Genomic DNA, 26,170 nt, shown 5'->3' with positions numbered 1-26,170 from the left:
CAGCCCAGGGTCCTGCGCGGGCGCGGCCGTCCCGGGCCAGAGTCCCAGCCGAGCAGCCTCCGGTGTCCCCGCCAAGTTGGCGCGCGCCCCCCGCCCACGGCCCTTGGCCACGCACACTCACCGCGAGCAGCCGCGCGTGCAGCAGCAACCCCAGCAGCAGCGCGCCCACTGCCCGCTGCCCCATGGCCCGGCCTCGTTCGATGGCTCGCTCGGCGCCGCCCGCAGCCAACCGCTCGCTGTCCTGCGGAGTCCTTCGGACTGCTCGCCCCCCCCCCCCCCCCCCCCGTCCCCGCCCTCCCGCACACTCCCCGCCCCCGGGTCTCCGGCTCCGCCCCCGAGGCGCCAAGTTCAGGAGCCCTAAACCCCACCTCCAAGCCTCTAGCCACGCCTCTCAAGGCTAGGCTCCGCCCCCGAGGCAGTCTGTCCTGGCCCTCTAGGTCCCGCCCCCGCGTCTCCCGCCACGCCCCCACAAGACCAGGCCCCGCCCCCTCAGAGTAGGCCTCCGCCTCCGGGCCGTTAGCTAGACTCCCTGGAGCAGCGGCGCGGCGCACTGTGCCTTTGTCTGGGCCCCAATCCCCTTCGGTGTGGGCTTAGGCCCAACCGGCTCCACGCCAGACGTGGCTTGGAGTGTGGGATGAGACTTGGACGCAACCCGGTAGGGCATCGAGACCTCTGCACACACCGCCTGTCGCACCACGTGCTCTACACAGAGTCCACAGCAAACAGCTTTCGAGGGGGTCCCACATGCACGCAACTTTCACAGAGTTTCACACTCACAATGTTATAAGTGTACTTCGCGGAGCTTCTGCTTCAACTTTGTTTAACTTCGTTTCAAGTCAGTCCTATTGCTTCGGAACAATGAGGTTTTGGACCCCAGGGCAAGTGCTCTGTAGCCCTGAGCCGTCCCCCATCCCCTGTCACTTGCACATCGCATGCACTTTTACTAACAATCCTCCGGGCTCACAAGCACTTGCAAGACTTCTTTCTCAACACTCACACACACTCAGCTGCTCATATCGACTACACATTTATGTTTACATTTTTATTTATGTTTCTACAGATTCAAGTATTCCAACAAGCTATCTATGAAGCATCTTTTTTCTTTTTTATTAAATGTTTGCTTTGTGTACATGTGCACGTGTATGTGTGTGTGCCTACATACATGCCACAGTGCCCATGTAGAGGTCAGAAGAATTTTGGGAATTGATGATTCTCCTACCGTGCAGGTTCAGGGGATCCAACTCAGATAGCTAATCAAGCTTGGTGGCAAGTATTGGTACCCACTGAGTCATCTCTCTGAACCATACATATGTTTTCACACACTGGTTCTTCACACATTTTACACTAGGGCTTATGTGGGTTTTTTTTGATGTTGTTGTTTGTTTGTTTTTGTTTTTTTTTTACACACTCACCAGCCTGTATATTCTACATTTTTCTCATACATTCATCCCAGTCCTTGAGTGTGTGCTTGATACTGAACAAGATGGCCCTTCTATCCCTATACCACAGGACAATTTGAATCATTCATAGACTCACTCTGATTCACAGAGATCATTCCCAGAGACACACCAGCTCTCAGACCTGGATTCATACACAGACAGGCTGTGCCACAGACTGTATCTCAGGTGTTCTTGGTAAGTCGTGGTTATCGTAGTACTTCTGCCGCAGCCCATGGACAGCCACACCAGCCTGGAGCCTGGGAGTGTCTCTACCACCTACCCAGGGCCCGTTTTCTGACTGAAAATTTCCAGGCAGCCCCAGGCAAATGGGTGGAGAGAAAAATAACTGGAGAGTGTGTGTGTGTGTGTGTGTGTGTGTGTGTGTGTGTGTGTGTGTGTGTGTGTAGCTTTGAGGAAAACCCTTTTAGTAATGATAGAGGGAGGAGACTACAAACCCAAGTTTCCATTGTTTCCTGAGAGTTGCTAGGCTCCAGAGACTCCTGGCGGGCTTTGCATCCAGGAGTGAGGTGGGCTGTGGACAGAAGGAAATGCCCAGTTCACTGGACGGCGCCAGCCCTGTCCGGAAAGCGTGTTCCCTGTGATAGGGGCCAAACACTTAGAGACCTGAGAAAACACTGACATCCTGTCACTTATTCCACAGAAATCCCATCTCCAAAAGACTGAGCTCTTCTCTGCCTCGTGGGCATAACTATGGGGGACCAACTCAGAGCATGAAGAACAGAAAACACGTCCAAGTGGGCCTGCCAACGCCCTGGCCCCGGCCCAGGCTCCAGGCACAGCACCTAATAAGGTCTGGTCTGCTCCTGGCAGAGGGGGTTGGGACAGACAGAAGAGGCATGCCCAGTCGTGGCCCCTAGTGGTCCCTGTTCTGATAAAGGGGACAAAGGAGGACACAATCTTGCCTCATGTTGTTCTCAGTCCGACAGAAAAGCCTCCCTCCACCATCTAGCAGTGTGGACCTGAACAAATCAGCCAGCCTCTCCTGTCGGTCTCATGTGGAAAGCGAGAGTGATGCTGACTTTCCTAAAGCTAACTGATACAAAAGAAAAGAAAAAGAAAAAAGAAAAGAAAGAAGTGTCAGGCCAGAGAAATGGCTCAGTGAGGAAGGGTACTTGTTATCAAGCCTGACAACCTGAGGTCAGAGCTCATCCCTGGGACCACCACGGTAGATGAAGAGAATCAACTCTGCAAAGTTGTCCTCTGACTCCACACGTACACTATGTGTGCTTCGGCATGAGTAACCCCCACCACCCCCTCCCACACATACACATAAATAAACAACTTAGTTTGGGCTGGAAAGATGGCTCATCAGTTAAAGCATGTATCACTTTTGCAGGGAACTGGAGCTTTGTTCCCAGCACCTACACTAGGCAGCTCACAGCTACCTATAACTCCAGATTCCAGAGATGTGAAGCCTTGGAGGGTACTGCACTCATGTGTACATCCCTACCTGTACACATACACATAATTCAAGAAGAAAATAAATATTTTAAAGATATTTCAAAAGCTGAGGGTGTAGTTCAGTTGGCAGAGTGCTAGCCTAGCATACATAAGGTTCTGGGTTTGACCGTACAAACTAGTGGTATTTTCTATAATCCTAGAACTTTAGAGCTGAGACAGAAAGATTGCCATAAATTCAAGGCCAGCTTGAACTACATAAGACCTTGTCCCAAAAGAAGAAAAGAAACAGGGGAGGGAGTGGAGGAGGGAGAGGAAGAGCAGGAGGGGTCATATAGCTAACACTCAAAAGGAAGTGGTGGTCACTCTTTTGATACTTTCTTTTTTTGAAACGTAACTCAGACTAGCCTTGAACTCACAACCTTCCTGCCTCCTGAGTGCTGGGATTACAGACGTGTGTAATCATGCTCAGTTCTGTTACTGTTTCTAGGTGTGCTCCCAACCCGTTGAGGAAAAAGCAAGACTGCCATCTGAAAGCTTCAATCTGGTGGTGGAGCAGCCCCGTGCCCATTGTGTGGCTCTCCATTGGACCGTGAGGTGCAGCCACTACCCAAGGATCTCCAGCCAGATGTGGGAGGACATCCTGGTGCTATGTGGGAGGGAACTGTCGGTCTGATGAAGAAGGCTGACTTCAGAGTTGGCAGCAGATCAGCCTGGTGGCAGGGTTTTTCCAAGGCCTTGCCTGTGTGTGAAGAGGTCAGCATCCGTGACGAATCTCATGGCATGAGCTGCCTCAGTGTCCTTTCCTTACCTCAGGCCCTTTTCAGTCTCACAGATTTAGCTTCTTGCTTGATTTGCTCATGGCTGCTGAGACAGAGGAACAAGCACATCTTTGTAGATATTTGGTCAAGATGAACCCAGGCGTATAGGCCTTGCTTCCTGAAAGGGTTTGAGGAAAGAGATGGGAAAGCTGACTGGGGCCTGGAGGGGACCAGCTGACACCAGGAAAACAGAGCTTGTCCAGAACATTCCCCAGAGGAGCCCCACCCGTCTGGGGATCAGTCATCTACCTATTTATTCCTTGTCCTCTCCCTTCCATGAAGGGGTTTGGCTGGTTTGATTTATAGCATGCAGTCCTCAGTATCTTTAGTAAGTGTTCTCAAGTTGTTCTGTCTGGGGCCAGGCTGTCGTCTCCTTGTATGGCTTAGAAGAGGAGCCGGGCTTTTTGGAGCCTCAGAGGTGTCTGTAACTACACTGTATGTGTTCATAGCTTAGAGTGCTTATCAGCATCTTTAAGACAGAAAGAGCTCAAGCATCTCTAGAAGGTTCTGTAGGGAAGGAGGGACCATGAGAGGTTGGGAAGGCAGATACAAGCTAACACTCTGACTTGTGCGATGGGAGCTGGGAACCTTTGTAACAGTGACTACAGTTATGGCTTGCCCCCCCCCCCCCCCCCCCCCCCCCCGCAAAGTGGTAGGAACGGCTTCTCCTGGTTTCCAATTGATTCCAAATCTTTTCCCTGCCTCAGAGCCTCTCACTCATCTTACGCTCTCTCTCTCTCTCTCTCTCTCTCTCTCTCTCTCTCTCTCTCTCTCTCTCGTTGTTAATTATTATTCAGGACTGCACTGGACAGTTGGTCAGGTTGTTCTCATCACAAAGGTATGCTTCCAAGTGAACGAATAGGTTTGGTAATGTGTCTCGTGGGCTCCATCTGCCCTGAGGGGGCACTTTTTGATACTATGAGTGAAGGCACTGTATGGGCTAGCTGTGCGCTACATTCTTCAAATAATGAAAGCAAGGGTTTCCATTGCCTGTGTGGGGAAACAGGCAGAGACAGGATATGTCCTTGGCTTAGTCTGGAACCAGAAACTGAGGTGAAAGAGCAGGGATTGGTGGGAGACTGAAGAGCAGGAGGAAGAGGAAAAGACATCATCTTAGGAGGCAGTAAAATTTCCCACAAGCAGGGAAGGGACAGGGTTGGGTGGCTGGCAAGATCTAGTCTTGCTCATCTTTCCAATCTTCTGTCACCTGACATGCACCCACCTTGACAGAAACCTTCCTCAGCTTCCCCTAGAGGGCATGGTCCCTAGCTTCCCATAGTTCCATGCTTCTTTGCCTAAACATCTTGACCACCGAGATAGTCTCAGAATGATTGGCTGCCACGAGGCCTTGCAAACAGCAACCAGCACGCTGTTCTTGTTCGGCCTTCTTTCCACTGACATTCTCCGTGAAGAACACACACGGTGCCTGGTATGGAGTTGGCACCAAGGCCTTTTTCATTTTCCCTTGTGTGAAAGAACAAATTGCTTTGAGCCTGGCTTGTGACATGAATGTTACTCTTTTTTTTGTTTGTTTGTTTTGGTTTTGGTGTTTCCAGACAAGATTTCTCTGTGTAGCCCTGGCTATCTTAGAATTCTGTAGATAAGGCTAACCTCGAACTCAGAGATCTTCCTACCCCTGTCTCCCAAGTGTTGGGATTAAAGGCATGTGCCTACCATCCCTAGCCAAATGTTCCTCTTCTTTTCTTTTTCCCAGTCCTGGTACTTGAACCCAGGCCCTCATACATGCTAAGCAAGTTCTCTACTACTGAGCTAAGTCCTTAGCCTTCTTTTTACTTTTTGACCTGGGGGGGGGGGGGTCTCACTAAGTTGCAGGCAAATCTTGAGATTGCAGTTCTCCTGCCTCAGATTCCAGAGTAGCAGGTATTGCAGTTTTACATTTCCAGGCCAGGTTCTGGTTTATGCCTCAAGTAAGATAAACCTCTTTCCCTGTTCAGTCAGCCTTAGTTGATCTGACCAGATCCTGAGTAGACAACTGTGCTTTTTTGTTTGTATGTTTTTGTTCTTTGAGACAGTGTCTCACTATGTAGCCTTGGCTGGCCTAGACCCCCCCCTATGTAGACCAGGACGGCCTCAGACTCGCAGATATCTGCCTGCCTCTGCCACCTAAATGCTAGGCTGTACCCTGCTCACTGTTTTTGTTTTTGAGACAGAGTTCCAGATAGCACTGACAGATCTCAGGCTCAGTCTATAGCTAAGGATAACCTTGAACTCCTGATCCTCTTCCTTCTACCTCCCAAGTGCTGGGATTACCAGTGTGACCACCACACCTATGTGTGTGGGGACTGAACCCAGGGCTTCGTGCATGCTAGGCAAGCATACCACCAACTGAACCAAATCCTCAACTCCAATTATGTATATTCTACTATTCCCTTTTTCCAGATGAGGACACTGAGGCCCAGAGGCTGAAGTGGCTGGCTGAGAGGGTGTTCAGTCAGTAAAAGGGAGAGTCATGATTTGGTTCTTGTGTGATTCCAGACCATCTTCTTAGCCAGTGAAGATCTCTTCTCTGCCCAGGCTGAGGGGCTCTTCCCAGCTCAGACACAATGTGATTGCTCTGGCCATGGCTTTAGACTTGCTGGCTGTGTCCCCAGCCCAACCCCAGCGTCTTTACACTACCTGCCACTTTCTTATTTTGCTCCAGGTGGAGTCCTGGGCTCCAGGCAGGGATCCCACAGTGCAACCTGTGGATCTCCTGCCCTCCCACCCAGATACCCCAAGGAAAGGGGGCCAAAACACTTTGAGATATCTGTCCTCTTTTGAATTATTGTTACATTTTTATTGTAGGGGTATGGCACACGTGCTGTGGATTCATGTGTAAAGGTCAAAGGATAACTTGCATGGGGCAGTTCTCTCCTTTCACCATGTAGGTCCCAGAGATGGAACTCAGGTTGTAGGCTTGGTAACAGCAGGCATCTTCCTTTCTGAGCCATCTCACCTCCCTGGAAATCCTGCAAGCTTTCCCACATTGTGACCATCTCCTGGGAAACTGTATACACAAGTCTTGAGTGAGTTGAACTGTTTAATCTGTCCGTCCTCCATTTTTTCAAGACAGGGATTCTCTGTGTAGCCCTGGCTGACCTGGAACTCACTCTATAGACCAAGCAGGCCTCAAACTCGGAGATCCACCTGCCTCTGCCTCCCAAGTGCCAAGTGCTGAGATTAACGGCATGTGCCACCACCGCCCAGCGTGGGAAAGACTTTTAACATTTCACAGGGCATGTGTTATTTGGAACATGGTTTATGAATGCTACTCTAGAATCTGGCTGCTGAGCTGACCATCAAATGGTCTTTGTCATTTCAATCTGTCACTGTGGTCCCCATCCCCCAAACCTCTTTAGTCAAGCTGGAATTCTTGGGGGCCCTATCCACCCCCTCACATTCCCATCCACAAGGCCCAGCATTAGCCTAGAAGGCTTCTATGCAGGCCAGGAGTTGGACCACCACCAATGTCCTTGACCCTTCTCCTCCAGGCAGAGCATTGTGCCTCACTGCGTGTGTGCCAGTGAGGACGGATGGTTCCATGTCTTGCTTTTCTCACTTAGCACTCTTTACATAAACACAGTTCTATGTGTCGGTAAAGACCAAGGCTACTAAGAAATGGATCTATGGACCAGTGCCAGCCCCGAAACTGTTTATTACCAATCTGAGATAAGAAGCTGTTGCTCTGGACCATCAATCAACAGTGGCACTGAGCAGCCTGTTTAGCCCAGCTGATGTTTTCTTCTTTGCAATCCTTCTCCACATCGGAAACAACACAAAGATTTCTATTTTGGCATGAGCCATAGCCAGCTCTCCATCTTTCTTTCCCAGTGCTGTGGATGGAACCCCGGGCCTTGCCAGTGTTTACTGACATCCCTGGCTTGGGGTAAAGCTTCTTGTGTCAGATGAGAATTGGCAATTTGTGAACTGGTGACTTTGGATAGCATTTTCTCTGCCTTTCCGTGTGACCTCTCTTTTCTTCTTTCTCTCCTTTTTTCTTCCTTTTTTGACAGGGTCCCTTATATCAAAGGCTGGCTCCAAATTCACTACCTAGCCAAGCATGACCTTGAATTTCTGATCCTCCTGCCACCATCTCCCAAGTACTAGAGTTACAGGTATATGTCAGCATGCCTGTTTATGCAGCGCTGGGGGTGGGGGTGGTCAAGCCTGGATCTTTGTACTGGCTAGGCAAGCACTCTGCCAATTGAGCTACATCCCTGACCCATGTGCAAAATATCCCTAACAATTAATTACTTGACATTACTCCTCAGGGACACCCCATAGGTGTCATTAACCCCCCTTGTTGCTCGGTCTTTGCCCTCTCTGCAGGTCTTGGTTACTAAGCAAACATCCTGGCAATGGCTCTTTGTGCATCCCAATGCTTACTCTTCCAACTCCCTCCATTTTTAAGACCACAAATCTGAGGCCAGAGAGATGGAGAGACTCTTGCAGGGATACGGGTGGCAGGGAGAAGTAGCCCCACCCTCCCAATGTGGGCCTCTTAACCCCTGGCTCCCTCATTCCTTCCTCGGATCCGCACTGCCCTTCCTACTGGGCAGACTTTCCGTCTGTTTTGTGATTTTCTTTTCCGAGGTCGAGAGCTCCCTGTACTGTTCTTGCATGTTGTCTTTTGCAGCCTGAGAGAAATCCTTTTGGAATGTCCTGTGCCTTCTCCCTCCAAGTTCCAGGCTTTGTTCAATTGTTCCCCAGAAATTCCTGCCTGGTTGGGGGTGGGGGAGGGGGGAGGCCGTGCATGAGGCTGGTGAAAAGTTGGCCAAAAATGGCCAGAGCAACAACTCAGCCCTGCAAGAGCAGCGGCTTTTGTTGCCCCCAATGCAGGTCTCGAGCCAAAAGGGAGATGGGTGCAGTTTGGGAGGGAGTGGGGTACTAGTCACGTGTGTGGGCAGAAAAATCAGGGGAGAATAAAATGGGGCTGCGGAGCTCAGTGAGGGAAGGGTGGGCTGAGGCCTCGAAGGGTCAGGAATAGGATGTGCATCTGGTACACATGGGCAATTAAAAACTGGATTTCTTCTTCAGACTCTTGGAACTGTGTATCAAGCTATCTGTTTAGACAATATTGAGCTTTTTTTCTTTTTCTTTTTCTTTTTTTTTTTTTTTTTTTTTTGAGACAGGGTCTTGGATAGCTCAAGCTGTTGTCAAACTCCTTATGTCACTGAGGATGACATTGAATTCTAGTCCTCCTGTCTTTGTGTCCCAAGTGCTGACATTGCAGGCACATACCACCGTGCTGAGTTCTTTGTAGTGCTAGAGATTAAACCGAGGACTTCATGAATGGTAGGTAAGTCTTCTACTGACTGGGCAACATCTTCAGGCCCCGTAGTAAATTACTTTTAATGTTTAAAAATTGTCAGGATTATTCTCCTATACCAAATGATATTAAATAATGAGGACCTGCCAGGCTGTGGTGGCATATGCCTTTAATCTTAGCACTTGGGAGGCAGAGCCAGGCGGATCGCTGTGAGTTGGAGGCCAGCCTGGTCTACAGAGTGAGTTCCAGGAAAGGCACAAAGCTACACAGAGAAACCCTGTCTCAAAAAACAAAAAAAGAAAGAAAGAAAAGAAGGAAGAAAGAAAGAAAGAAAGGAAAGAAAAAAGAAAAGAAAAAAAAAGAGTCGATGTGGTGATTAAATGGCTGGGTGTGGCCAGGTGCTGTGGCTTAGTGCTTCAGAGATCAGCCCAGGCCCTGGCCACTTCCGTTCCCAGGGCCTGGGAAGAGCATGTGGATGGAAGAGGGAGCTCTGGTGCCTCATCTCCTGGCCTCGCCTCTACTTCTGACGTAGGCCTATGTTAGGTGAAACTGAATCACAGTCCGAAGATGTCTGTATTTTAAGGACTCAACATATTTGGTCTCAGAAACATGCACACCTCTTTTCACTGTTGTTTTAAAGAAAGGGTCTCATAGCCCAGGCTCACCTCTGTGATTACAGGTACATGCCACTACCGCCAGCTTCTTCTGTTTTTTTGTTTTTGTTTTTTAAAGATTTATTTATTTATTATGTATACACAAGAGGGTGACAGATCTCATTACAGATGGTTGTGAGCCAACGTGTGGTTGCTGGGAATTGAACTCAGGACCTCTGGAAGAGCAGTCAGTGCTCTTAACCTCTGAGCTATCTCTTCAGCCCTTCTTCTGTTGTTTTAAAGGAAAACACAACTTCTAAGTGACTAGTTACTAGATGAACAATTAATAGGCAGGTCTCAGCATGGTGGTGTACCCCTTTAATGTCAGCACTTGGGAGGAAGAGACGGGTAAATAGATCTCTGTGAGTTCCAGAGCAACCTGGTCTACATAGTGAGTTCTAGGCTAGTCGGAGACTTTGTAGGCCAGTAATCCCAGATGCTTGGGAAGCTGAGGCAGGAAGATCATGAGTTCAAAGCCCACCTGTAATTTATCCTGTAGCTCAGAGGCGAAGTACTCTTCTAGCAAAAGGCCCTGAGTCCAATCCTTGAACTAAAATTAGAAAAAAAAATAATAAAATGAACTATTTTTTAACCTAATTTCACAGCATGGTGGCATGTCTTTGGGAGGAAAGAATTCATCTTGTGGATTTATCACTACCTTCTGTGTTTCACTATGGATGGGCCAGCCCTTGGTCTCTTTTGCAATCATTCAAATTATTTGTCATAGTTAGTGGTAACAGTAGGCAGGACCACTCTCCTGGCAGAGGATCTGGACTGTACAAAAAGAAGAAAGCAAGCCTGGTACTTTGTTCATCCTTCTCTGCTTCCTGACTGTGGCCTCAGTGTGACCAGTTGCTTCAAGCTCCTGTGGTTTTGACTTCCCCGCCATGATGGGCTGGCTCTACCTTGAACTGTGAGCTAAGAGAAATCCTTTCTCCCTACATTGCTATTGCCATTTCATCAAAGCAACAGGAAAAGAAACTACAATGTGACTAGAGTTATTATTTTTCTTTGTTTTTGTAATATCATGAAGAATTATCTTCCTTTTGGAATAATTGAGTACATCCAAAGACCTTAGATAGTGCCTGGTGTATAAGTAAGAGTTAATAAAAGTGGGCTGGCATTATTAATAGTATGAGTCACTGAGCATCCACACATGATGTTCTGTCATACTTCTGAGGGTAGCAGTGTCATCATCATTATGGAGCACCTGTTGGCCACAAGGTCCAGTGTCCACAGCATTATAAAAAGGATTTACTGTGAGCCAGACTGGGCCCGGCACTGGTAATGTCCAGCAGTGCCTTAGTCAAGGGCCCTGCACTCCAGTTCAAGGAAACTGGACCATTTTGGAAGGGAGCATTTCTAGAAAACCCAGGAGGGTGGTCTGCTCTTCTGCCTCAGAGCCAGATCAAGATGGTGGTGGTGACTCTGAGCAGCTGCAGAGAGCGCTCCAAAGTCAGCTGTTATTCCTGCTAGAGCAGAATGGATTCAGACTGTTCCTGATAATGAATGTCCATCTGGGGAATGGGAACTGGTAGGTGTGGACTAAGTGGGCATCTTATTCTGGGGAGGAGAGGAATAAGGGACAGAGACTTGAGATTGCTGCATGCTGAGCCCTGAACCAAAGGAGAAATCAAAAAATGGGAGTGAATTTATGAACTCAATGAACCATGAAAGTGTGATGGCTCTTTTTTTTCTTTCTTCCTGTCCTTGTGATCCCATGAGGGGGACATCCGGGCTTGTTACCCTCTCTGCTTGACCATAGGAACTTGCCCAGCATGAGCTTCAGCGGGTCACTATTGCTTCTAAGCGCAAAGGAACTTTGGGAGCCTTGGGGTTCTGCATTTTCTCAAGCGACCCCATTCTATACTCAGAGGTGCCGTTGTTGGCTTTCACGTTGCTAGGGAGGCAGAAGTGTCAATAATGAGAACCAGGTCTTCAGTTTAGAGCCATACAGAATTGGGCCCTAAGGTGGGCAATGGCTGATGGGAAGCCCAGCAAGATGGCTGGGGATTGCAGGAACTAGAATGCTTGTGTACACTCGGTTCTCAATCTAAGAGGCTCCAGGCCTGGCTTTCGACAAGAAGACACGTTCAGAAACTTGAGTCCAGGGGCCCATAGATCAGTGAAACTATACATCTAAGCTGCAGATAGAGAAAACAGCCCTGGAGGATCAAAGGAGCCAAGGCCTCAGAGCAGCTAGGTTCCTTATGGGGCTGATATCCCTGAATCTAAATCAGCTGGGATCTGAGTCCTCAGTGACCCAGGCAATACTTTCCCAGACATTCAAGGTAGTTGAAGGGAAGGCCACCTCCTCCTAACCCCATCAAGCCTCACCTAGTCCAGATGGACTCAGTGACATCAGAGAGCACCCAGCAGGGCCACCCTCCCTCCTGTGGGAAAGCCTGGTTGCCTGTTGGATATCTCTAACACTGGCCATCAAAAAGGTCTGTTGTGTCCATGTGAAGAAGGACACAATGTTGAGCCTGGCTTAGTGGTGCACACCTGCTATCACAGAACTCTGTTATCACCGAGTTCTCAGCCAGCCTAGGCTACATGAGACCCTGTCTCAAAAGAAGAGCTGAGAACAGCTCCTGCTGCATAGTAACAGTTCTACTAGAGGGAGAAAGTGGAGATTTCTGAGATTTGTGGGCTTTACACTCACCTGCAAATATTTTTGTTCAGTCAGAGGACACTGTGACATTTTTACATTTGTTCCTAACACGTAAAAAAATTGGGATCTGGTGAGAAGGCTCAGCAGGTAAAGGCACTTGCTGCTAAGCCTGAGGACCTGAGTTCAATCCTAGCTAGACTCACACGCTAAGAGAGAACTGACTTCTTCAAGTTGTCCTCTGGTTTCCACTTTTACACATTGGAACCAGTGCAAATGTGTGCGTGCGCGCGCGCGCGTGCGCACACACACACACACACACACACACACATACAGAGACAGACACACACAGAGACACACACACACACACACACACACACACACACACTCATACACACAGACACACACACAATAAATGTAATTTTTAAAAAAAGTTAGGCCAGGACTGTTTCACAGAGAAACCTGGTCTCAAAAAACTAAACAAAGCAACAACAAAATCGGATTTCAAACACATGCTTGCTTGTTCATGCCTCCTAGCCAACTGAGAATCTGAGCTAGAAAAATGGCCTTTGGGGACTAGGAATCTAGCTCAGTTGGTATCATGCATTAGGCCTTGAGCTTGATCCCAAGCATTACATAAACCGAGTATGGCAGTTCATATCTGTAATGTCAGCACACTGGAGGTAGAGGCAGGAGGATCAGGAGTTCTAGGTCATCCTTGGCTACATAGAATTTGAGGACAGCCTGAGCTACAGAAGAGCCTTGTGCTGGCTAGTTTTAGGTCAACTTTATACAACAACGGTTATCTGAGAGGAGAGAACCTCAATTGAGAAAATTCCTCTATAGGATTGGGCTATAGACAAGTCTTTAAGGTCATTTTCTTAGTAATTGATTGAGGAGGCCCCAACCCATTGTGGGTGGGAACACCTTGGGCTGGCGGTTCTGGGTTCTATAAGAAAGCAGGCTGAGCAAACCGTAAGGAGCAGGCCAGTAAGCAGCATCACTCCATGGCATCTGCATCAGCTTCTGCCTCCAGGTTCCTGCCCTGTCTGAGTTCCTGTCCTGACTTCCTTCAGCGATGAACAGTGAGGTGGAAGTGTAAGTCAAATAAACCCTTTTCTCCCCAAGATGCTTTTGGTCATGGTGTTTCATCACAGCAATAGTAACCCTGACTAGGACAATAATCTTAAATTTTAAAAAGGAAGAGGGTAGGATTGCTTGAGTCAGGAAGTTCCAGCCTGAGCAACAGAGTTGAGACTCCACTTTGGGGGAAAAAAACCAAATCCCCTGGTTCGTCATATGACAATTTATTTTCTACACTTTGGCCATGTGCCCACTGGACAAAACTGGCATCTATGTCACCACCAGCCCGAGGGCTTAGAGGTGGATTCAGGGGCATTCAATCCAGAGCGGATTGCTTCCCAGAACTTGGGCAGACGACCTAAGGAAAAGAGCCCATTGCCAAACAGAGGGATTTCGGGCAGTTTTATGCCTGGCCTCTGAGGTGTCTCGGCAGAGAAGCTCTGGTTATAAGGCTGGTGTTGGCAGCTCAGGCTAGTGGAACCACTAGAGCGCTGCAGAATGTTGGTGTCCCGAATGGAAGGGACCAAGCAGTTGTTGGTTGGAGATTGGTTGGAGGTGGTGGCCATGTTGGTACTAGGACTAGAATAGCTGCGGGATGGCACATGGTCCATTGGGTCCAGGTAGAGTGAGTTGGCAGCCCGTTCCAGGTAGGTGGCAGCCAGCTGAGGCAAGCTCAGAGCTTTGGGGTAGTTGTTGCTGAAAACATTAGTGGATCTGTCCAGGTAGTTGATGCCTTTGATGAGCTGGTCCAGGAAGGTAGGGCTGGAGGGGCGTGATGGACGGTCTGTGCAGAGCAGGCACTGGGGATTGTTACGTTGATAAGTGGGCTTTCTGACCACCTTGGGGTCTTTCGCCAGGTGACTTGTCTCTACACACCTGGAGTCGTAGGGTCGGCCCATGCAGATTCTCCCCACAGGAAGATTTGGGGAGGTAAGGCTGGAAGGCTGCTCAAAGGAGTAGCTGCTGGCGTTGCTGAACTCAGAGCTGCTTGGGAAACGGGTACTCAGGTCCTTGCCGTTGTTCATATTGGAGCACTGGGTCCAGCCTGGAGTTCTGGGAGGGATGGAAGTGTTGTTGGGATGGCTCACGCGGCTGTAAGTGTTGGATCGACTCACCTGGCGTCCAGACATCTTGGCTGGGTCGAGTTTCTGAGTGTGACAGTTGGTTACCTGGACCTGCCAAAGAGAAAGTCAGGTCAGCTCCCTGCTGCCTCCCTCTGACCTTGCTCTTTATGGCTTCCTCTGCTTCCCTCTCTCCTCTCCTTCCAGGCTCAGAACTTCTCCAGAAAGTACCAAAGAAGAGTGACAGATGAGGGAAGGTGGGACCATCAGAGAGTCCAAGACCCAAGGATGGCAGCAGCAGGAGGTATGGAGAGGGCTGCCCTGCTAGGGAACAGGGGGCAGCCTCTTCTTTGAGCCCACATTTCTCAAATTCCAGAGCCAGGACCCCAGTGTACCACAAAAGCCAAAGATAAGAGTCTCTATGTTGAATGGAATAGAGACAGGCCTTAGAGGACACCCAAAAGCTAGCCCCCAGTGTTAACTAGCATACTTCATTGCCCCCACCCGAGACACTGCTGTAGACTCACTCTCTGTACGCTGTCCTTTGCCACCCCCTCTGTCTTACATGCTGCAACATAAGGAGGGAAGTATCATTCTATTCTCAGTTGACAGATGCCCCGACTCCCAGCACAGAGGATACAGAGTTCTAGGGCAGCCTTAGCCACATAGTGAGTTCAAAGCCATCCTGGGCTACATGAATCACACAAATCCTGCCGAGTTGCTTGGTTCTACTCTTTTCTGACAGTATGGGATGTCTTCATTTGCCCCACTTGAACAGAGAGCAATCAAGTTCACACTCTTTCTGGTCCTGAAGTAGACATTTTATGGAGACCAAAACCTGCCCAGGCCAAAAGACATGCCGACTCCATTAAGCTCTGTCCTGTCCCTGGGTAGTGAAGTCCCTGTGGTGTCTATTTGCTCCCTTGGGTCTCCAATATTGGCCAGCTCTCCACCCCTGCCAGGAGTCTCCCCCACTCCTGCCAGCTCTGCCTGACTTCTGATGATATTTGTTCGGTGCCAACAGAACAGTATTTGAGCCTGCCCCGCCCAGAAAACAGCTGCAAATCTCTCTCCCTGGTCCTGGCCCCTCAGCTGCCCTTGTCTTTTGGGTCTAAAATGGGTGGAATGTCCAAGCCCTGGCCTCTTCTCCTGCCTGGCCCAACCCCACCTCATCCCCTATTCTAGAAAAACAGGAGGGGACTGAGAGATGCCCCAGCTCAAGCCCCTTCCCCTTCTTGATCTCTGGGACCCCATCTGCCTGCCATAGGGCTGGTTCCTCTCTTACCCTGGCTCTTAGGAGGTAGATGACATAGACCTCCCTGGCTCTCCACTGGGGAAACCCGCAATCTGCCACTTCAGACTGCTGGCCATGTCATAGAATCATGGAATCCTAAGGCAAAGAAGGGCCTCCTGGGGTCATTCCGGCCAGGCCCCAGCCTCAGAGTAGGAACTGCTATGAACCTGCAGGGACAGATGGGCCTTGTTTTTGAACCCACACGAAGGTGGCTGTTTTCCAATATTTGTTTTTGTTGTGTTGAACTGAGAGACTGTGCTAGCTCTGACACAGCAGGGCAGGCTGCGTGCACTCAGTACCAACTTCCCCCTTGTTGGGCAGGCACGTGTGGAGGCAGCCTCCTCCAAGGGATAGCCCTTTGCGGACCTTAGGAGACTGAGCGGTCCGTTATTCTTTGAAGAGTCCCTGCCGTGTGTCAGGCTTCAGATGGAGTGTGAAGGCTCTTCAAGGACATTTCTCAGTGCTCCTTTCTGAACTCCGTGCCCCTGACTGGGGCTGGGTCCCCAAGACCCCTGTAGGAAGTGAGTGCTGAGTGAATGGCCCACATCCTCCCCTGAGACCTCATGGTATATCCCAGGAAGGGCTTCTCTCCATCCCATTTTCACCTTGTGTTGATCTAGAGTTTGGTTCTGAATGGTCAATTAAGTTTCCGACTGAGGTGTGACCGTGTTTGTCCACTATCTGAGCCTGCCAAAGAGAGAGTCCGGTCAGCTCCAGTTCCCTGCCACCTCTCTCTGAACTTTCTCTTTATGGCTTCCTCTGCTTCCCTCTCCCCTCTCCTTCCAGGCTCAGGACTTCTCCAGAAAATACAAAAGAAGGGTGACAGATGAGTGGGAAGGCGGGACCATCAGTATCCAAGACCTGATAGAACATGTTCCTTGCTTGTTTGAGACTTGGCATTTTGTCGGGCAGTAGTGACACACACCTTTAATCCCAGCACTTGGGAAGCAGAGGTAGGCTGATCTCTGTGAGTTCGAGGCCAGCCTGGTCTACAGAGCAAGTTCCAGGACAGCCACGGCTGTTACACAGAGAACCCTGTCTCAAAAAACAAAACAAAACAAACAAACAAACAAAAAACCAACCAACCAACCAACCAAACAAACAAACAAACAAACAAACAAAGACTTGGGATTTCAGCTCCTGGAACTCACTCTGTAGACCAGGCTGGCCTTGAACTCAGAGATCTGGCACAGAAAACAAAAAGGTGGTGAAGACGGAAGTTCAGTGGTAGAGAGCTTGCTGAGCAAATACAACACTTGAGTTCAGTTGTCAGTACTGGAAAATCAATTCTCTCTCACATAATATATATGTGTGTGTGGTGTATATAACATATATACTCTGTGTGTGTATATCATATACATCATATATACTATGTGTGTATATGTAGTGTGTGTATTATATATACTCTGTGTATATAGCATGTATATTATATACTTTGTGTATATAGTGTATATATAATATATACTCTATATAAAGTGTGTAACACATAATCTATGCTCTAGATGTTTATAAAATATATATATATATATTATATGTGTTATGTGTGTATATAGTATATATATATACACTATACTCTATGTGGGTATATAGAGTGTGTGATATGTAATATATAATACTCTCTGTGTACATATATATGTTTTTTTCCAGACTCTCAAGCTTACTGAAACTTAGAAGATAATGGGCTAGCATGTAGTTCTTATTTTTTCATTTTAATCTGTGTATGCTTGCATGTGGGTGTGCACGTGCCTTGGTAGAGATCAGAGGAGGGCTTCTAGGAGTTGCTACTCTCCATTTTTTTTGTTTTCCCTATGGTTTTTCCAGACAGGGTTTCTCTGTGTAACAGCCCTGACTGTCCTGGAACTCTCTGTAGACCAGGCTGGCCTTGAATTCAGAGATCTGCCTGCCTCTGCCTCCTGAATGCTGAGATTAAAGGTGTGCACCATCATTCCTGGCTCAGTTCTCTCATTTGCCATGTGAGTTCCAGGGATTAAACTTGGGTCCTGAGGCTTGGCAAGCAAGCGCCTTTATTCACTGAACTATCTTTCTGGCCCCCACATGTTCTCCGTTCAAATCCTCTAACTAAACATTTCTTCCACATTTAGCACTTAAGTCACGCACATATGCATCACTGTGCTGACTCAGTGGGAGACAGCAGCTTGGATCCTCATGGCTTCAGTGTGTCTCTTTGCACACGGAGAGGACAAGGGTACTTTCTAACCTCTCATAGGCTCCTGATCCAGGATATTTAACACTGACATAGAACCTTTCGTCAACAGTTTTATTATGGACCACTGTCCTTAGAGCACAGCAGCCATTACCACCTTAATCCAAGAGACCCTCACCATCAGGCCTGTTGATGTCCCTTCAGAAAAGGAAGGGGCTAGAGAGGGTCCTTGAACCCTCATCCAAGATTCCAGCTGCCCACTCCTGTGCTCCACCCAGCTGCATGGGATTCTGCCCCAGGGCATGTGGACTTGTGAGGGGCTAGAGTACATAGGAAATAGAAGGTTTACTAAGGAGGGGTCACCGTACAGATAGCTATGGGAGTGAGCTTTTTCACTGATGTGGCTTTTGGGGGGTCACCCACAATCTTGTAAGTCACCCCTCTCCCACGCTTCTGTAAAAGCCCAATAAGCCAGGCAGTGGTGGTGCGTACCTTTAATCCCAGCATCAGGAGGCAGAGGCAGGCAGATCTCTGTGAGTTCAAGGCCAGCCTGGTCTACAGAGTGAGTTCTAGGACAGCCAGAGCTGTTACACAGAGAAACCCTGCCTCAAACAAACAAAGTTCAATAAACTCACTGTTTACCAGTCTAACTTTGCATGGAGTTGTTTCTTTCTGTTTGGTCATTGGTTCCCTGTCTATGGTGAATAACATTCAAGTCTCCCCAGCAGAAGTTAACACGTTAATCCAAAGTCAAATTTCACTAGTTGTCCCTTGAATGTTTATCCTGACCAACATGCAGTTAATTCTCATGTATCTTTTGTCTCTTTCAGTCTGGAAATCTCTCCCTCTTCTCTCTCTGTGCCCATGTGTGCACTTGTGTGTATATGTTCCTGTGTGTGTGTGTGTGTGTGTGTGTGTGTGTGTGTGTGTGTGCAGGTGTGTGTATATGTTCCTGTATACGTGTGTGCATGTGCGCATGTGTGGAGTCCAGAGGCTTCTGGTAGATGTCTGGTATCTTCTTCTGTCACTCCCCACCTTACATTTCGAAGGCAGATCACCCCATTGAACCTGGAGCTCATCAGTCTGGTAAGGCTGGTAGCCAGCAAACCCCAGGCATCCCCCGCCTCCCCCCAGTGTGGGATACAGGCACACACTGCCACACCCAGCATTTTACATGGATGCTAGGGATTCAGACCTCAAGTCTTCTTTCTTGCAGGCTCTTTCCTGACGGAGACATCTCTCCAGACCCTCCCCCCTTTCCTTCATCTTTGATGGCATTGAGGATTGGGAGTGGAGCAGACTAGTTCTCCAGTTTGAGCCCAGCCCATGTTTCCTAATGGCCAGATAGCATGTTACACATCACTGTGGCCCAGGGTCACGGGACCTCTTCAGTGCGCGCTTGCTGAGAAGGAAGACCCTTCTACTTCTGGGTGGGAGTCAGTTAAGCAAGGTGCAGAGATGGGAGACCCAGAAGCTCCCCTAGATGAACAGTGTGGGGAACTCAGTGAACAAGGCAAGCGGTGTCCACCACTCTCTTCTGAGGCCTGAGCCAGGGCTGGGTGCAGCGCTGGGCTGGGGGCCGGGAGGGCAGGCAGCCAGCCAGCTGAGGGCTGGGCCTCTGGGCTGTTTGTCCTGATGGTATCCAGGCATAGAGATCACTGGCCATTTCTGGCCTGGGCACAGGAGCACTGGAAATAGCTGTAGGATTATTTCGGGAGGAATGTGCTGTTTCTCCATCTTCCCAGAAAGGCAGGCTGTGTCCTAGGAAGATCAGCAAAGTCCCTCTATGGTGCCCCCACTCTATGGGACCTTCAAGACAGCTGGTGACCCACAGAGAATTTCAGTCAGAGGGGGGCTGAAGGACTAAAAACGTTTGCTGATGGAAGCGGGGTGCCTTTGAGATCCTAGCCCAGGTTGGGCCCATTAGGGTTCAACTGACTCCCTGCCTGGGAACGCAGGATTGGCAGCATATAAGGGCACCTGCTTGCCCTATCCCTGGCCCGTTCTTCCAAAAGCTGACACTTATGGACCCCCTACTGTATGCAACAGAACCTGACGTCATTTTCGCCAGGCTCTTCATGTCCATCCTCATTTTAATCTTCACAGGACCCTATGAGGTAGGTGTTTTGTTTTCCATATGACGTCACAGGCAGCTCAGAGAGGGAAAGAGACTTGACAAAGCATGCCCAGCAGGCCAGAATTAGGACCTTACCTTCCAGGTTCAGAGAAGAGATTTAAGATGTAAGTAGGAAGTAGGAAGATGTGTGGGTCACTCTCTCATTCATGGTGGTGGTGGTGGGGGTATGTGTGCTCAGGAAAGTGACCCTGTGAACAAATCAGCTTTGGGAGAAGAGACAGAGTGGCCAGTAGCTGTAACTGTATTCCACACTGAGCCCTCACCTGGACCGCCTCCAGCCTTGGCTTCTTAGCTCCATGGCCAAATCAGCTACAAACTGGCCTTTCCCTCACCCCTGCCCCTCCCTCTCTCCCCTTCTCACCCCACTTCCCTCCCTGCCCTAGCTATATCCCCACCTTTCTCGTTCTCTTCTAAATCCAAGAGGTCCCCTTCTCCACACTCTACCCCTAGGCACAAGTACTGCAGGATATGGCACCCCTCTGAGCTGAGGGAAGGCATGTCCCTTGTGTCCCTTTACTTCATGACTCTTGGAAACATCATGTGCTAACAAGTTCGGCTCGGCAGTCACATGTGTGTGACAGCAGACGGGTCGCTGGAGGCACGGGCGCTTCAGAGCTCCCATCACGCCTGAAGGACATATGTGCCCCGCCTGGCATGACTACTGGCTATGTGCCACCTCTGAACCCCTACCTGGCATTAAGCCAGCCTGCCTGCATCGTTATAAATCTCTCCTGGGCCAGGAATTCTGCTCTCCCCACCCCCTATACTGCCTGCGGCCTTCTACCCACCAGGGTGCATGAGTCACACCCCTACATCTCCCAGTACCCTCAAGAAAAAGGCTCCTTGTTTGTACCTACTGCCAAAACCAGCGCTTCCCCAAGCCCACGTATGGCAGGTACAGGCCAGGACAGGTTCCAGTTCAGGAGGTCTGGGATGGGTGGGGCTTGGCAAAGACCCCAGGCAGCAACAGCTCCCTCCTGCCAAGCTGTCTCAGGTCTTTGGAGGCAGAGCCACGGATCTGGGAGGTGTCTGGGAAATTCCCTCTAGGGGGAAGATGGTCACAAATAGGTTTATGTGCCTTGCTGCTGAGAGTAGTGGCTGGTGTCCAGAGGCAGCAGAGCTGCAAGGAGCTAGCTAGTGCTGAGCTTTAGGGCTGGCAGGTGAGTGTCTACAGCTCTCAGTCTCCTGGTCTATAAAATGGGCAGGAGGGTGCCTAGTGAGTATGGCACAAATTGTTGTAATTGTGAAAGTTTACAGAAGCCTCCACCAATGCATCAGCTGCTGTGGAGACAGCCTGGGGCTGGCTGGAGTCAGTTGTTCAGCATTCTGGAATTTGGTGGGCTATTCCCTTTTGGTCCCCTTCCCCCCTCTCTCAAGTAGTCCCTGCCTGCTGAAATACTAGGCAACAGATATGCACCACCAGGTGGGGCATGGTAAGCTGCTGTTAAGCGTGGGTAGTGTAAAACCAGGCACAATGGGAACCTTCACCCTGGAACTTGCATGTGTGACAAATTAAGACTTTCCTTTGAGACTTTGTTGCCAGCACAGAACTGGAGCAGTGGGATCCCGGCCAAATAATCACCCTTTTGAACTTGTGTTTCTTCAGCTAGAAAAACCACAATATAGTAATGTTATAGCAGACCCATGTGTGCGTGCACACACACACACACACACACACACACACACACACACGTGCACACACACACACATGTGCACACACACACAATGCTAACATGTCCTAGGTCCTATGTCTCATGCATCAGCTCATTTGGAATGTTTCTCATCCCAATCTTAAAACCGAGAATGGAGTGTGTCCAATCTGCAGCCCACAGGCTTCATGCACTCCAGGATGGCTGTGAATATGACCCAACACAACAGTAGAAACTTACTTAAAAATTTTACCAGATTTAGCCGGGCAGTGGTGGCGCACGCCTTTAGTCCCAGCACTCGGGAGGCAGAGGCAGGCGGATCTCTGTGAGTTCGAGGCCAGCCTAGGATACCAAGTGAGTTCCAGGAAAGGTGCAAAGCTACACAGCGAAACCCTGTCTCGAAAAAAAAAAAAAAAAAAATTACCCGATTTGATCTCTCTCTCTCTCTCTCTCTCTCTCTCTCTCTCTCTCTCTCTCTCTCTCTCTCTCTCTCTCTCTTTCTGTCTCTGTCTCTTTCTCACCTTGATTGTGCAGTTCTCAAACTTTGTAGATGGCCATGCAGTGTCAAAGTGTCAAAAGGCTAGATACACTTGAATGTTAACATTGAGGATTTTCAGAAAAAACAGAAAGGCAAGCGTGCAGTAACTGGTCTAAAGGAACCTGGCTCAGCTCTGCCCTGACCTCTGCTCTCTACAACATAATTCTAGGAGCTATTCACGGGAATCATCAGTAACTTCAGTTTCAGCAGATCTGCTGCCCTCTTCTGGCCTCTGTGGGCACTGCATATACTTGGTGCACAAAAAATGCATGCAAGCAAAATATCCACATATATATTATTTAGTTGTGTGTATGCATATGTATGTGTATGCATGTGTATGTATCTGTGCATGAATATGTGTGTGTGAATGTGCATTCCACAGTGCAAGTGTGGAGGTCACAGGACTACTTAAGTCAGTTTCTCTTTCTACCATGTAGGTTCCAGGGATTGAACTCAGGTCATCAGGCTTGCAGGGAAAGTGCCTTTACTTTTTGAGCCATCTCCCTGGCCCTATTTATTTACTCATTTATTTTGAGACAGGGTCTTCTATGTCCCAAGCTAGCCTTGAAGTTACACACCTCCAAAGCGCTGGGATTAGAGGTGTGCACCACCATGCACAGTTTGAAAAGCTGGAGATCGAACCTGGGACTTCATACATATTAGGCAATCAGTTGATCCACTGAACACACCTCCCAGCTCATATCTTCATTTAAAGAAAGATCCTAGGCTGGGCATAGTGGCACACACCTTTGATCCCAGCACCCCAGAAGACAAAGGCAAGCCCCTCTATATGGGATCGAGGTCAGCCTTGTCTACATAGTTAGTTCCAGGACAGCCAGGGCTATGTAGAGAGACCCTGTCCACCATCCCAGGGAGACCAAGATGGCATCTGGCTTGTGTGGGGCAGGGAGGCTCCAGTGACCACCAGAGGAGCTGGGTAGTAGATTCCCAGGGGGCTTGTTGGAATTCTATAAACATTTCTGTACACTTAGGATTTTCATGATCAACTTGGAGAGAGGGAAAGAGGGGTTGAGGGAAAAGAAGAGGAGGAGAGGGTGGAAGGAAAGAAGGGAAGAAGGAAGGAGGGAAAGAAAGAAGGGGGAGGGAGAGAGGGAGGAAGGGACAGAGGGAGGGAGGGAGGGAGGGAAGAAGGCAGGCCATAGAAGGAGCCAAGAGTCCTAGACTGAGTTTGGTATTCCAGCTTCTAGCTTCTGGTAGGCTTTTGAGCCACTCTGTGACCTTCAGAAAGGCAGTTCTGTGAACCACACAGGCATCTCTAGAGGTCTTACAGTGCTAATGCTTTGTTGGCTGATGTCTCTGCTGGTTTCTGTTCTGTAGCAGAATATCACAGGCTGGACAAATTATAACCCACAGACGTTTATCTCTTACACAGAGAGACCGAAGTTGAAATGTCAGTGCAGGTGAGGCTTCTGGCTGCGTTATAACATGATGGGAAGCCCCCTATGAACACAGGTTCAAGGACAAGCATCTGTAGAGCCTGGTGACTTCACCAATCCTAATGACCTCCCAATGGCCTGACCTTCAAATGCCGAGATGTGAATTGGGGGATTAAGTGCCCTGCACATGATTTTCAGGAGTGGGCACCTTCAGCTTTCCTCAAGCCACACACACAGTGAGTGTGTGTTAGGTACTTATAGCCACATCTCATCATTCTGCTGTGAGTTACTGAGGCCCTGGGAGGCAAGGGCCTGGCTCTTCACTCGTGTATCCCCAGTGTCCAGTACAGACATTAGCACTTAGGAAAGACAGAATGAATGACTGCCAAGCCATGTCCTAGAACACCGCCACTGTTAGTGGGCTTGGAGTCTGTGTTGAGGTTCCCCATCAGGAAGTCTGGGATCTTAACTTGCTGGTTTCGAAGCCCCATTTCTTGAATCAGAGGCCTTGATTAAGCCTGATTCCATTATCTCACCTCTGACTCCATCCACCAGGAGAGTGCAGAGAACACAGGAAACCTGCCTCAGGCTTGGCCTGGGCCTCAGTGGCAAAGCCCCCAAATCTGGCCCTGTTCAACAGAATCCATCACCCTCTCTACCCTAGTTGGCCCCACTCAGCCATTTAACAAACACCAAATCAGCCTGCACGGTCACGGAAGGCTGCTGGGCCAGGACACCTGGATTTGTTCCCACTTCTGCTTCCCCAGCGCTCAGTGTGTGGGAGATTCCTGGCAGGTAGGAGCTTCTCCTCAGCTCCGTGCCTCCCCAAGCTTCACCCTGTTCTGTACTCAAGGTTGACGTGGGGCTTTGAGCAGTAAAGGTCTCATTTTAATTCTCTTCTGGTTCTATATTCAAGGACTCAAAACAAGTTCAGCCCTGGCCAGCTCCCCCTCCCCCATTCCCTACCCCAGAACAGATGATGTCCTGGCTGGCATCATCTGGTCTTTGGTTATCTTCTTAAGCAAAGTCACCCCACTCCCGCCCTTGCTATACAGCGCACGGCACTGATTTGCATGTATTCAAATGTTCTCTCTGCGTTTTGACACTTACTGGATGCATTGTTCTGTAATTTGCTTTGTTAGTCCGTGGAATGCTTCTGCAAAGGTGCTGCGACCATACAGGTGCCTCTAGCCGAGTGATTTGAACTGTTTTCAGTGCTGCATTCTCGGGGGGGGGGGGGGCATAACACAGCCTTCTGCCGATGTACGCTCAAGCTGCTTCCAATTATGCTTTGCTCTTGTCATTATTTGCGTTTTGAGACAGCGTCTCGTGTAGCTCAGGCTATCTGCCAATTCCCTAGAAAGCCAAGGATGACCTTGTGATCTTCCTGCCTCCACCTCCCAAGTGCTGACATTACAGGTGTGTACCACCGTACCTAACTCAATTAAACCTCCATGAGAAAATGGGGAGACCTTTCATCTCCCTCAAAAACATCCAGGGAGAAACACTGTACAGAAACCCAGTTGAGGGGGCTGGTTAAGAGCACATTGGCTGCTCTTCCAGAGGTTCGGAGTTCAATTCCCAGCAACTACATGGTGGCTCACAACTATCTATAATAGGATCTGATGCCCTCTTCTGGCATGCAGGTATACATACAGAGCACTCATATATTAAAAAAATATAAATAAACAAGACTTAAAAAAGAAAAAAAAGAGAAAGAAAAAGAAACCAGTTGAAAATTCCCGGAGACGACCATGGCTCTTGATCACCCCCTGCTGGTCACATGTATATTACACCAACTGGAGATTTTTCTCTTGCTGGCCCAGAGACCAGAAACATGAAAGCAAAGTAGCAGCATGCTGTCCCCGACCTAGTTTCATACCATCGCTGTGAGAAAACACTCTGACAAAGCTGGGTTTTTGACACTTTTAATCTCAGCGCTCAGCCCACAGATGCTTGCAGATGGATGATCTCTGTGAGTTACAGCCCAGCCAGGGCTACGTATTGAGAGCCTGTCTCCAAAGACAAAACAAAACAACAACAGCAACAAAGCAGCAAACAAATAACAACAAACAAACAAAAACCACTCTGGCCAAAAGCAACTTGGGGGAAGAAAAGAGCTTATTTTGGCTCAAAGGTTGCAGTCATTCCCTGATGCAAGCCAAGGCAAGAACTTGAAGCAGAAGCCAAGGAGAAAACGCCTCTTGCTCGGTTATGTTCTCTAGCTTTCTATTTTTAAATATTTTAGTTTTATTTTATGTGTATGAGTGTTTTGCCTAAAGTATGTAAGTGTACCACATGTACACAGTGTCCTCAGAGGCCAAAAGGAGACGTCAGATTCTCTGGAACTGGAGTTATAGATGGTTGTGAGTGGCTATGTGGGTGCTGGACCTCAAACCTGGTTCTTCTGCAAGAGCAACAAAACCTTTTAATAGCTGAGCCATCTCTCTAGCTGATTTCTAGTCCTTTAGCTAGCTTTCTTTCTTTTTCTTTTTTGTTTGTTTGTTTTTTTTTAAAGATTTATTTATTTATTATGTATACAGAAGAGGGCACCAGATCTCATTACAGATGGTTGTGAGCCACCATGTGGTTGCTGGGAATTGAACTCAGGACTTCTGGAAGAACAGTCAGTGCT

General features: G+C 48.9%; 2 protein-coding genes across 2 annotated transcripts in view; both read right to left on the bottom strand.

Moving 5' to 3' along the window:
- The window catches only part of Hspg2 (heparan sulfate proteoglycan 2), a 100,822-nt gene extending 100,572 nt beyond the window's left edge, over positions 1 to 250 (bottom strand). Inside the window, exon 1 of the mRNA XM_036178762.1 lies at positions 122 to 250. Coding sequence (XP_036034655.1) covers positions 122 to 184 — 63 coding nt within the window. The 5' untranslated portion in view covers positions 185 to 250. The remainder of the gene's footprint in view (positions 1 to 121) is intronic.
- Positions 251 to 13,570: 13,320 nt separating this feature from the next.
- On the bottom strand, positions 13,571 to 14,425 carry LOC118577521. The gene has a single exon (XM_036177745.1). It carries the CDS (start codon positions 14,423 to 14,425, stop codon positions 13,571 to 13,573), a length of 855 nt encoding a protein of 284 aa, XP_036033638.1.
- Positions 14,426 to 26,170: the final 11,745 nt, after the last annotated feature.

The sequence above is a fragment of the Onychomys torridus genome, chromosome 2 (assembly GCF_903995425.1).
Source record: "Onychomys torridus chromosome 2, mOncTor1.1, whole genome shotgun sequence".
In the NCBI taxonomy this organism is placed as follows: domain Eukaryota; kingdom Metazoa; phylum Chordata; class Mammalia; order Rodentia; family Cricetidae; genus Onychomys; species Onychomys torridus.
Note: the sequence above shows the minus strand (reverse complement) of the source record. Positions and strands in the feature narration are given on the sequence as shown.